This window comes from Solanum tuberosum, unplaced genomic scaffold (assembly GCF_000226075.1).
Source record: "Solanum tuberosum cultivar DM 1-3 516 R44 unplaced genomic scaffold, SolTub_3.0 scf00359, whole genome shotgun sequence".
Taxonomy (NCBI): Eukaryota; Viridiplantae; Streptophyta; class Magnoliopsida; order Solanales; family Solanaceae; genus Solanum; species Solanum tuberosum.
The window spans coordinates 412,322-426,042 of NW_006239281.1; the positions used below are offsets into that span (position 1 = coordinate 412,322).

General features: G+C 38.7%; 1 protein-coding gene across 1 annotated transcript; it reads left to right on the forward strand.

Annotated features, from left to right (window-relative positions):
• Nucleotides 1-12,246: 12,246 nt before the first annotated feature.
• On the forward strand, nucleotides 12,247-13,489 carry LOC102604575 (uncharacterized). The gene has a single exon (XM_006361483.2). It carries the CDS (start codon nucleotides 12,419-12,421, stop codon nucleotides 13,349-13,351), a length of 933 nt encoding a protein of 310 aa, XP_006361545.1. The 5' UTR covers nucleotides 12,247-12,418; the 3' UTR covers nucleotides 13,352-13,489.
• Nucleotides 13,490-13,721: the final 232 nt, after the last annotated feature.

The window sequence follows — 13,721 nt, forward strand, 5'->3', positions numbered from 1 at the left end:
CACCCACTTTGACACATAATCAACTGCAACAAGAATATAATTCATCCCATTTGAGCTCACAAATGGACCCATAAAAGCAATGCCTCATACATCAAACAACTCTATCACCAATATCGGATTCATAGGAAGCTCTTGCCTCTTTGAAATTCCTCCTTCTCTTTGGCAATGGTCACAAGACTTGGCGAAATCATGAGCATCTTGGTGGATGGTAGGCCAGTAATACCTACACTACAAAATTTTATGCGCAGTCCGAATACCACTATGATGCCCACCAACAGGCGATGAGTGACACACCTCTAGTATACTCAAACATCTCAACCTTGGGCACACAACGACGAATAATCCCATCAGCATAACTTTGGTACAATTAAGGCTCATCCCAAGAACTTCTTCACATCATGCATAAACTTTTTCCTTTGGTGAAAAGACAAATCTGATGGCGCCAGATCACTTGCCAAGTAGTTAGCAAAGTCTGCGAACCAAGTAATCAGATCATGAGAAGAAGCCAATACATGTTCATCTGGGAAAGCATCATTAATATCAGCCATATCACCAAGCTTGAGCATAGCCTCTTCCTCCAATCTGGATAAGTGATCGGCAACCTGATTTTCTGTCCCCTTTCTATCTTTCACCACAAAGTCAAACTCGCAGCAACAACACCCATCTAATCAACCTCGGTTTTGTATCCTTCGTAGCCATCAAATACCTCAATGCAGAATGGTCAGTATGCACTATGACCTTAGTACCAATAAAGTAGGATCAAAATTTCTCGAATGCGAAAACCACCGCAAGAAGCTCTTGTTCAGTCACTGTATAGTTCTTTTGAGCCACATTTAGAGCTTTGCTGTCATAGTAAATGGGATGAAGAATCTTCTCTCGCCTCTGTCCCAATACCACACCAAGCGCCACTCCACTCGCATCACACATTACCTCAAACGGTTGCCCCCAATCTGGTGAAATAATGATAGGTGCGAAAACTAGCTTTTCCTTCAACTCTCCAAATGGTCTCAGACAAGCATCATTGAAATCAAACTTATACTCCTTTTCAAGTAGTTTGCACAATAGATGTGCAATTTTGGAGAAATCTTTGATGAACCTCCTATAGAAACCTGCATGCCCAAGAAAAATTCTAACACCTTTAACAGAGATGGGTAGTGGAAGCTTTTCTATTACCTCGACTATCTGTTTATCAACCTCAATACCCTTCTCAGAAATCCGATGACCCAGAACTGTCCCCTCTTTCACCATGAAGTGACACTTTTCCCAATTGAGCACAAGATTGCCCTCTTCACACCATTTCAGTACTTCGTCCAAATGGTTTAAACAACGATCAAAAGAGTCACCTACCACAGAGAAATCATCCATAAATAACTAAATAGTGTCCTCCACCATATCAGACATCGATCAAAAGAGTCCCCTACCACAGAGAAATCATCCATAAATACCTCAATAGTGTCCACCACCATATCAGAAATTATTGACATCATACAACGCTGGAAGGTCGCTGGAGCATTACACAACCCAAATAGCATCCGTTTGAAGGCGAAAGTCCTATAAGGGTAAGTGAAAGTGGTCTTCTCTTGGTCTTCCGGAGGTATAGAAATCTGATTGTAGCCCGAATAACCATCAAGAAAGCAATACCAACCCTTACCAGCAAGTCGGTCTAACATCTGATCCATGAATGGCATAGGGAAGTGGTCTTTTTCTGTCCAAGCATTTAATTTCCGGTAGTCCATTCAGACTCTCCATCCAGTCACAGGCCGCATCGGAACAAGCTCATTTTTTGCATTTGGAACCACAGTCATCCCACCTTTTCTTGGGCACACACTGAATAGGACAAACCCAACTACTATCTACAATGGGATAAATAACTCCAGCATCCAACCACTTGATGATTTCCTTTATCACTACCTCTTGCATAGGCGGATTTAGTCTTCTCTGGTGCTCAATACTAGGCTTGTGATCTGGCATGAGTTGGATTTTATGAGAACAAATGTCAGGAGGGATCCTAATAATGTCTGCAATAGTCCAACCAATAACCCGCATGAACCTCTTCCACATGGAAACCAATGCCTCAACTTATGTCACATTCAAATCTGCCACAATGATGACCAGTAAAGTACCATCTCTCCCCAAGAATACATACCTCAAATCTGATGGTAGATCCTTAATCTCCAATTTCGGAGCCTCCTCAACAGACGGTCTTGCAGGTAGAGAGTCGCGATTCTTCATGTCAAACTCCAATCTCTTTGGTTTTGAACGGAATTCAAACCTATCAAGTGCGGCGACCAATTCATCATAGTCTCCAATACCATCACTTTCAAAGTTCATCATTACCGCTGCTAGTGCATCAACACCTAATCTCTTTTTAATAGGCACCTCAGAACCACTCTGTACAATATGATTCACCATTGATACCGACTTGAGCTCACTACTCTGTTTCATGGATCTGCAATTATTGAAAGTTACCTGTTCATATTCAATCGGAACTTTATCTGCCCTTTCTCCATATCGACCAAGGCGCGCCTAATGGCAAGGAATGGTCTCCCAAGGATGATGGGAACCTCAAAATCAACCTCACAATCAAGTTTCACAAAATCCACCAAAAATATAAACGACTCCACCTTCACTAGTACATCATGGAGCACACCAATGGGCCTCCTCACAGTTCTATCGACCATGAGCAATCGCATCACAGTCGATTTTGGATCTCCCAAACCCAACTTCTTGTAAATAGACAATGGCATCAGATTAATACTAGCACCCAAATCGCATAATGCCTTTGCAAAATGCAGCAACCCGATGGTACAAAGAATAGTGAAGGTACCAGGATCCTCCTTCTTCTACACAAGGGACCTTGTAGCAATAGCACTACAATGTTGCAACCTATCATCATCTTTAAAACTCACGGCCCACTTCTTATTCACCATATCTTTCATAAACTTCCCATACTCAGGCATTTGCTCTAAGGCTTCTATCAACGGAACATTAATGGAAAGTTGTTTCAACATACTATAAACATTCGGTATTTCCCTTCTTCAGTCTTCTTCACTAACCTCTGTGGGAATAAAGGTGGAGGTCTAGGCATGGGAACAACTTTTTAGGTTATCTCCACTTCCTTCTCTGTAGCATTCTCGGACTCTCCAGTACCCTCGATCTCATCATCATCTTTACTAACCTCAACTTCAACCTCAGACGATATGGGTGGATCAATGGTCTGCTTACCCCCTCGAGTAGTGACTGCCATACAATGCCCATCATTCTTCGGATTTTGGATGGTGCTGCTAGGAAGTGTGTTAGGCTGACGTCTGTAGTGGACAATTGATTCATATGCTTCTCAAGTTGCTTGATCGACACTGCATGGGCATCAACTTTTTGACCGATTCTAGACAACTCATTTCGCATCTCCTTCACATTCTCATCAGTCAAATCAAACCTGTTCATCATCTTCTGCATCATATCCTTAATACGTGACATATTACCCCCATCTTCCCTATTACCAGATTCCCGATTTTGAAGGGGAACATATGGCCCACCCTTATTGTTTTTGTTTCTATAGTTGTTCCGGTTGTAGTTGTTGTCGCGATTGTAGTTCCCATCCCTGACATAATGACCCTCTCGATTGTAGTTGCCATAGTTTCGACCTTGGTTTCCTTGACCTTGGCACCAATTATTCGAATTGGAACTTTACGCGTTGTCTCGGAAACCCCCTTTCTGGTCATTCACTGCATAAGTATCCTCTTCATAGTAGCACTCCTCAATTGGTGGTGGATTTTTAGTCAAATAATTCACAACATTTATCTTTTTGGTACCTCCGCTCACATGCTTCAACACCAACCCAAGTTATATCCCCATCTGAGCCATCTCCTCACAAATGTCATCGGTAGATTGACTAGATGCAAATTGTTCCAATGTCTGACTTTCGAGTGCTCCATGCTTTATTGTTCCGGGAAATCTTCTCCAGTTTCTCAACGATCTCCTCAAAAGTGAACTCACCATATGATCCTCCTGCGATAGTATGAAGCACAACCACAATAGTTTGGAACACTTCTTATGAAAGCAGTGAACCTGTCCCACGAACTACTCACAGACTCTCCAGGTAGCACTACGAAGTTTTTGAGTTTATATTTGTGGTTCAGCTTCTTTGACACTGGGAATTATTTTGCCATGAACACTTTACACAATTGATCCTAGTGTGAATTGAGTTATAAAGAAGCTCAGTAAACCATACAGCAGTATCTCCGGTCAATGATAGAGGAAAGACTCTCAACCCAATGACATCCATGTCTAAATCCGGTCAACTCACGCAACTCTTGCAAACACTCCTCAACTTGGCCATGTGCCCATGTGGATCATCCAATGCCATACCAGAGAACAAACCCCTCGTTGTAAGCATCTACATCAGACTGCTCGTTACCACGAATGTATACCCCGGAGGTAGAACAATAGGTCATTCAGATTCAGTGGCATTGAAGTCGACCCTATAGTTATCACGCAGCCTCGGTTCTAGTGGATTCTGTAGCCTCAATGCATCTCCCAATATATTACCACCTTGATTTTCAGCATTCTCATTATTAACACTAGTTGGTTGCAACTCAACTCCATCACCTAGATTTCCTTCGATAGGATTGGCTGGGACCCCTTGATTATTCATCCTTCGCAAAGTTCTGTTCAATTCTGGATCATAAGGAGTCAGTGGTTCACCTTGACTCTGTGTACTTGGCATACACTAGAGTAGGAACCTGAGAGAAACAAAAACAAAAGAAAAAGTAAAATTAGGAAATAATTGACTAAAGTTCAATAATGTAGTTAAACTTAATCTAAAATCCTTATTCCCTGGCAGCGGCGCCAAAATTTGATACACTCAAATTACACCTCCCTTAAGAAGTATAAGCGATCAGTATCAAGTAAAGAACCCAACTTGGAGGTTGGGGTTGATCCCACGAGGAATATGGTTTAGACTTAAACTTAACCTACGATTATATTCATTTAGTCAACGTATTTTCGAGACAAGTATGTAAAGGGGGGGAGGGTTGTGAAACAAATAATTGATTATTGTTTAGAGAACAAGTGAGGAAGATTCAAACTTTGTTGTTATCAATGAGAGAGAGAAACTAGGGTGTACGTGTTCCCCATAAGCTCATAACACGGTTATCCCAGTAATAGTAATCCTTTCCTAGTGTATTACATGCAAAGTGATAAGTTATGTATCTCTAATTCCTTGGTCCGGCAACTAGAGAATTTCACCCCGCACATTGGTCCAGCTACGTGTGTATAATTTACTAATCCTTACATTTATCTCATATTAGACATCACATCAATGTATGGATTAGTTTTCACCCTCGCACCAATTGACATTAGACTATTAGATAGTATCACACTAAATCTATGTTGATAATTTTTTCTTATTAACTACCTCCTTGGTCTGGCAAGTAGCAACAAAGCGAGTTCTAACGTTGGTCATCGCTAAAAAGACTTTTAAACGAAAGAATTATCAATGCATGTAATAACACTATTCAAGAATTACTTAGTTACTATTCATACTTTGTTAATCGTTCATGGTTCCCACAACCCTAGTTGTGGATTTACTTACCCATAGTAGCAAGAACACAATTCATATTTTTAGATGAAGAAATCATGAACTTACGTAATAAGTAGAAGAAACCCAGAATCTCAACTTAAATTCCCAAGAAAAAAATCTTCAAACCCAACTTAGGAAATCAAGAATTGCTAAAGTTGCAAGTTAATCTCCAAAGCCAAAAACTAGAACTAAAGTAATAGTGTCTAACCCCCAAAAATGAGGTTTACATGCCCTCTATATAGAAAAACATATCCCAAATAAAAAGGAAACGAAATAAGGAATAAAGTTTTTGGACCCGGTTGCAATCGACGACACTGACCTACTGACCGTGGACTGACCTACGGTCCGTAGGTCCCTTCCGTGGTTTGGGACTTAGGCAATTTTCCACAGCTCAAAATCTCCCCCTCTCAGTGACATTTGACGAATCATCAGTACGGGCCATGACTCGATGCACGGTCTGTGGATCCTCCTCCATAGTTTCATACTTAGACTTTTGAAATCAGGTACTGGAACCCCCTTTTCTGAATCATTCGACGGAGCTGCTGGATAGCCCGTAGGTCGACCTACGGTCCGTCGTTTGTAGTCATGGTTCCACACTTAGTCAAGAATTCCCTGATGTTTCCTTCAAGCCATGTCTTCCCATCTACGCCTACTACCTACAGACCGTGACTGGACCTATAGTCCATAGGTCACGTCCGTAGGTGCCCTTTTCTGCAACAATCTTCAGTTGTGTCTCTCTACTTCCACGTCCGAACTTATTTCCTGCAATCATGATAAAAACACATTAATACCATTAGAAATAGCTCTAGACACACACAACTCTTAAGTGAAATGTATTAAAAAATATCGTAAACTCACGGTATATCACCTAGTCTTTTGATTCACTAAAACTCGATCAAACTTAGAGCAAAATAGAGGATAAAAAGTCTACCAGCCCTAGTTCCATAACGCAGCAGGTTTTCATCAGTTTCAACCCCAAAATCGACAGATCTCTCCGTGGAATTCGTCACCATGTATGTGGGATTTATCTAGTGGGTTCCTTTCGCTCATTAGGTCCCTAGTTTTCAGTCAGAATCTTGATCCCCTTAATATTATCTAGACCTAGGGTTTCTTGAATGTTAGAAATTGTTGGGTTTTAGCTGTTAGAATGATCCAAATCAGATTTATCATATTGTTGCTTAGTTTCTTGTATGATATTCACAATCCTTGTTGTATATATTCGTTTAGTCCATGAATTGTATATGTAAGGTCGGATTATTCATATATACATGCTTCAGTTTACGAATGTCACATTATTAGTCATAATTGATGCATTCTCAGAGTTTGCATGTCAGTAAGTGAGCTATCCAGTACTTCAACATTTCAGTCATAATGTTACTTATATACATTCTAATTGGGAGTAGCTTAATACCGAGTGGACTAAGGTCAGTCACCCTCATAGTCCCAGAACTACGTGCCCCGTAGGTAAGTCCCCTTTATGAGCATTATACTTAGTGATCATGTCAGTCATGCCTTTATACCTCTGGCAGGGTATATTGGGTCCTCTCGATGGTGTGTATACATCGGACTCCACATTTAGATCATGTGGTTTTATGTCAGTTATTAGTAGCTCCCTTATAGTCAGATTTTATTGCATTGACCATGTTATCAGTTACAGTTAGATTTCAGTATCATCATGTCATAAACTTGGTCATTGCATTCAGTCATTTCATGTTCAGTATTTCCAGTATAGTATCATGCTTATCTCTTATCATTGCTTAGATTTATGCTTTGTTTCAGTTATGTTTAATGTTCAACTTTACTCTATCATGCATGCTCAGTACCAGTACCTTTCAAGTACTAACGCATACTCTGCGCTACATCTTCTCGTGATGTAGGTTCAGGTCCTCAGCTTCCAAATCACGCATAGATCGGTTCCCGATCTCCAGTTCAGTAGCATCAGTGGTGAGTCCTCATTTCTCAAGGACGTCAGACATGTGTCTTTTGATTTTAGTCTTTAGTTTCAGTTTTGCTAGATTTAGCTGGGGCATGTCCCAGCACTTCTAGTCAGTTAGAGGCTTATTTCAGACATAGATAGTTTTTGTTTTTGTTTTGAGTTTCATCTTCAGTTGTTATTGAACTCTTCTCAGATTAATTATTTCAGATTTAGAATGGGTATTCCCCATCATTTTCCTTTATGTCATGTCTTATGCTTCCGCACAGTCTTTTCTTTACATCAGTTTATTTAGTATGCTTATGATATGCCAATAGGGTTAGCTTGTGGTCACTCGTGATCCTAGGTCCCATGTCCGCGTCTTAGGGGTAGCTTTGGGGAGTGAAAATTGTTGCACGCTCAATAAAATTATAGAGTCTTGCTTGATGATTATGTTGAATGACGTGTGTGGTGAGGTTGTCTTGGAATGTGTGCTTTATAATACATAGAACTTGTCTCGATTGTCCAATCGACTAGCGTAGGCGAATGATAGAGATGATCTTAGGAACAATTTGTGGAGAGTGAACCAAAATTGTTGTTATACCTCTTTGTGACCACCTTGTGAGAGTGTGAACCTTGCTTGGCACCGTTTGAGCCTACCCTTTTCTTAGGATGAAACTTGAACACATTTAACCTCTTTCTCTCTCACCTAAAATCTTCATGAAGCATTGGTCATTTTGAATAGCCAACTTAGGCTAAAAGCCTAAGTTGGGGTTGTTGTGAAAAAGGAGGAAAGTCAAGAAGTTTGAGAAATTATCCCTTGAAGGATCATGTTGAAAAAGATGAAACCCCTCCATATAAAAAAAAGAGAAAAGAAAAGTGAAAGAAGAAAAAGATCGAAAAATAAAGAGTTGTTGAAATAAAGTTTGTAAAATGGATCAAAGAAATGGGGTATTCAATGAGTCATGCTTAAAAGAACATATGATGGATTGTGAAAATTAAAAAGAGTGAAAGAAAAGGAGAAAAAAAAAAGTGAAATCCAGGCCATGCTTGATGAAGGTAGAAGTCACTAAGCCAAAATGATCATACCTTTACCCTCAGCCCTGTTACAAGCCTTGAAAGATTTTTGTGATATTTATTGAGCTTAATGTCATGTTGACTGGAAAATACGGGAAAGCCTATGGGAAAAATCATGCATATGTTTAACTTTGAGAGTGTGAGAGTTTCTTTTGATTCCGAAATGAAATTTTCATGAACTTTGTGTGAACATGGAATCATTCTTGAAGTGAGGGCATTCAAATACCCTTGTTGATCTTGAGCTTGCATTTGAAGCAAGCATTGTGAGCTTAAATTCTATTTGATGATGGATAGTCATAGTTTGAAACTTGGAGTGCAGAATTGAACATTGTGTGAGTAGATTGAACCTCATGTGCATGCATCTTGAGTCTTGAGCAGCACTATTTTTAGGTATCTCTGTTGAATTGATTGATCTTGTGTTTTACTTGAGGCAAGCAAAAGTTTAAGTTGGGGGTATTGATAAGTCGGGGATTTCAACTCATTTAGGGCTTAATAATCATAGTTTTAGTGTCCTCGATGCCTATTTTATGCTCTAAACTGATGTTAAAGTGTTAATTTGCAAAAATAAAGGCAAAGGAGCAAGGCAAGGACATTACCGGGCAAAAAGAAGCGAAAAAGCTGAAAATGTTGAAGAAAAGCAAAGCTGGTGATCTCCAAGACCACTCGGCGAACCGTCGAGTGGTTCTTTAGCTCGCCAAAAGTTCCAGAAGGCCAGTCTTGGGAAAAAACCAACTCGGCGATGGAATGTCTAACTCAGCAGAACACCGCCGAATGGATCGGCGATGGAGATCTTGATCGCCCAAAGTTACAGAAGTTGAATGGTGATGAGTCATTTCAAGAAAGTGATGGACGAGGACATTTGGTGCATCGCCGACTGGTTTGGCGATGCTCGACTTACTTCGCCGATTTGTTCAAAAGCTGAAAATCTGGAAGAGTACGATTTTTAAAAGATGAAAAAGGAGTTCTCCGGTTCCAAAAAAGTTCCCACATATTCTAACTCCGGTTTTTTTTTTATCTAAACACTGTTTTTAGTAGTTTTTGAGTAGAATTTTAAGTTGGGTTTTGATTTTGAACTGATTCCAAGCATTGTGAAGACTTACAATTTGTTACCCAATTGATGGAGAACATAGTTGGTAACATTTTATTGCTTTTTATGATGTGTGGCTAAAACTCCCATTCTTGAGGGTGTGATTATGTGAATGTTCTAATTAGCTTATTGGTGTTAGTATTCACTGATTTAAATGTTGAATTGAAGTGGGTTTGATTGATAGTTGTGTTTTAATTCATGAAGTGTAGTTGCAAATACAGTTCTAGTTTAGCATTCTTGGCTTGCTTGAGAAAGAGGTTTTAGAATTAAAACTATCAAAGGATGATTGTAGTGATTGGGTTATTGTTGATTCAGCTTGAGAAAGTGAATCTTAATTCGATCATACCAATCTAACTCGAGAGAGTAGATTAATTAAGGTTTTAGGTTGTTCATATTGTTATGCTTGTCGAGCTTCGAGAGAACTCGCTTGATTCGTGGTAGTTGATCGAGATATGGCTACTACATCTAAAGCCTAGCCTACTCACTAAGATTCATAGTTTTTAAGTAGATAATAATCACCCATATAGAGAAATTGGCGTTTAATCGATCACATCCCCAAGGATCCCTCTCTACTTGATTACCCCATGTTTTCGTAGTTGTTAATCGCTCACTCTAATCCCCCCCCCCCAAATTGACACTAGTTGTCAACCCCTGCAACTTATTTAAATTGTTTCGATAACATCTATTCTTATAACCGACTAGAACACATCGTTTACTTCGTAACTGAATTATCTACCATATCACTCCTTGTGGGATCGATCCCAACTCTTCGTTGGGTTTATACTTGATTACGACCGTCTACACTTAGAATTGGATGAAGTGTAGTTGAGTGTTATCAGTACACCCCACCTATAGTTGCACTAGCACTATCCCCACTAGGTCAGCCTTTAGCGGCGGCACCTCATGTTTAGGTACCAGCTAGGGGTGCCCAACTAATGATTATGGTCGGATTTACGCCTCTAGAAGAGCAGAAGATGCTCGGGGTGGTGTTATTGAGACCTTCACCTTCGAGGTTTTTCTAGCGAGAATGGGGATGATGCTTATGAGTTTCTTACTACTTGTTGTGGGCGGCTATATACTTTAGGTTTGGTGGAGTGAAGAGAAGCAAACTTTACCGCTTATTAGCTTGATGGGCCAACCAAGCAATAGTGGCATTTCTCCCGAGAGACTAGGCCAGCTGGGTCTATTTCGATGTCGTGGTCAGATTTTTCTGAGGCCTTCTTGGCAAGGTTTATCCCACTAAACATTACAGATAGACTCTAAGATCAGTTCTCGAGGTTGGAGCAGGGCTCCATGACTTTATCTGAGTATAAGATGAGGTTTTACGAGCTCTCTCATGATGCTACTATGATATTGCCTACGAAGTACAAAAAGGCACTGAGGACAACACTTGTTTCAGAAAGAAACCTGAAATGACTCATCAATCCCCGACCCATTAACCTTCGTTAATTGTTTTGGATACGTTATCCTTGTGAGAGTTCAAATCATAAGATAAGTGTTAGTAGCCTCAAATCTCTGTTGTTAATCTCTTTTCCTGGTCATTTGCCTCTTTTTTACGCAAGTTAAAATTTATGACGATTTCTAACATTTGCAACCATTACAAAATAATCAAAGCAGAGAGATTAACAATGCATGTAACTTCACCATTTAAAAATCACTAATTTGATTTAACCAATATTCGTTAATTCATGAAGGTTCTCACATCCCTAATTATGGGATTTCACTATTCATCCTTGCAAGATTCAGATCATAGATTCTTCGAATTCATTATAAGCAACGTATAAGAGTTGGGTAGAAGAAACAAACTTGTATTAACCATTAAACAATTCCAAACAGTACCAATAATATCCAAAAATTAAGAAAAATGATCAAAAGTTCCTTCACTCCAACGTATGTCACAACATTCAATACTGATTAATGTGTAAAATAAACCCTTAAGGAAAGTATTTATAGACATAAAAAATTGACTCTAAACAAACTAGGATATTAGGTTGCAACGCATCCCATGACTTGTCTCGTGACTTGTCAATGGGTCCATGATTCGTCGTTGTGAACTGTGGGTCTCGTTCACCCATTTCTTCTGCATTAACTGCCTAAATCTCACTACTTGGAATGACAAGTTATGACACATTTCACGATTCATGGGATGCATATGTTGTCTGAGGTTAGTGATTCAACCTTCTCTGGATCAATCTCACAGTTTGAGATGACGACTCATGGACTGGGCATGGTATGATATTATACGAAATTATCATATCATATCGAAATTTTTGATATCATGATTTTGGTATAATGGTATTTGGTATGGTATATGATATACATTTAACATTTTTTTGGTATTCGATGTGGTATCTGGTATTTAGAAACAGCATACCGAAATACCAAAGTACATAGTTACATAAATAACACATATATGATATTCATAGGAATTATAATTTTTCACATCTACAACCATACCGAAGTATATAGTTACATAAATTAAAATGATTATAATTTCCTCTTTATTTTTGTGTGTGAATAGAATAATCCAATCAGTCCTTGTTAGAAACGGATGGTTACAATTACTTGTCCAAAACCCATGGTGCTGGGTGCATCAAAAGCCTAGTTTACAATATGCTTATCCAATCTACACAATCAAGTCTGAGCCAATAAATTGAAAGGAAACTGCCAAGTGGCCTTATAAAAATCAACAGATTGATAGAAAGGAATCTATTTTCTCATAAGAGTTTAAACTTGCAAAATACTTAGTAGCACAACAAACATGACTAGTGCAGCGACATCTTTTCATTCTTGTTTATGCTTCTCTGTTCAGAAATTATCACCATCATCATCAGCATCATCGTCGTCGTCGTCATGTTCAGATCAACAAATGAGTCTTTTATCACCAACAAAACCAAAATCAATTCTTCAAAAAAACCCACTTTATCAACCAACTCACAAGAACATCTCATTGCAATTCAAGGAGAAAATCTTATGCTTAGAAATAATGGGTGTTGATTCAGGGAAAGCACTCTCCCAAAACCCCTGTCTTCACACCGCTTCTTTACACGCAATTCATGATATCATCACTTTCCTTCAATCCAAAGGACTTTACCAGAAAGACTTCGCGAGAATCTTCGGGATGTGTCCAACAATTTTAACCTCAGATATCAGATCTGAACTCAACCCAGTTTTCAATTTCCTCTCAAAAGACTTGAGAGTCCCTGAAGACTATTTCAGAAAGGTGATCAACAAATGTCCAAGATTGCTCATATGTAGTGTTAAAGATCAGCTTAAACCAACTCTATTTTATCTTCAAAGACTTGGATTCACAGATGTACATCATTTAGCTTATCAAGATCCAATATTACTGGTTTCTAGTGTCGAAAATACGTTAATACCAAAGCTTCATTATTTGGTAAGCTTAGGATTTACAAGAAGGGAAGCTGTAGAAATGACTTTGAGGTGTCCAGGACTATTCACTTTCAGCATTCAGAATAATTTCAAGCCAAAATTTGATTACTTTTCACAAGAAATGGAAGGTGAATTGGATGAATTGAAAGATTTTCCTCAGTACTTTGCTTTTAGTTTGGATAAAAGAATAAAGCCAAGGCATATTCAACTTGTAGACAATGGAGTTTCAATTCCATTGTCATTAATGCTCAAGACTACTGATGAAGAGTTCAACCACTTGATAAGCCAAAAAACTGGATAGACTAAATTTCTGAATATAATAAGTAGTCTTTTTTTTTTCTTTTTTATTTGTAAATTCTTTGCTTGCTATTCTAATGTATTTTCTAACTCTTCACCTCACTAAAGCTAATGCCTATATTATTATTTTCGGTATTGATGATCTACTATTCTTTGTTCTCTCATCCACTCTACTCTGTTTTTTTTAATTAATTGATTTAGAAAAGAATGTCACATTTTTATATTCAGAAATATTTTAATTTTTAATTTGTGACAAAAACTAGTATTTATATTAAAATTAAAAAGAGCTACTTCTTTTAAATAGTGCTCTGTGCTCCTATATTATTTCAAAATAAATGGACCTATTTGGGCCTTTTTGATAAATTGTTTTTTGA

Coding starts and splice junctions, on each gene's coding strand:
- LOC102604575 (XM_006361483.2), top strand. CDS start 12,419: ATGACTAGTGCAGCGACATCTTTTCATTCTTGTTTATGCTTCTCTGTT.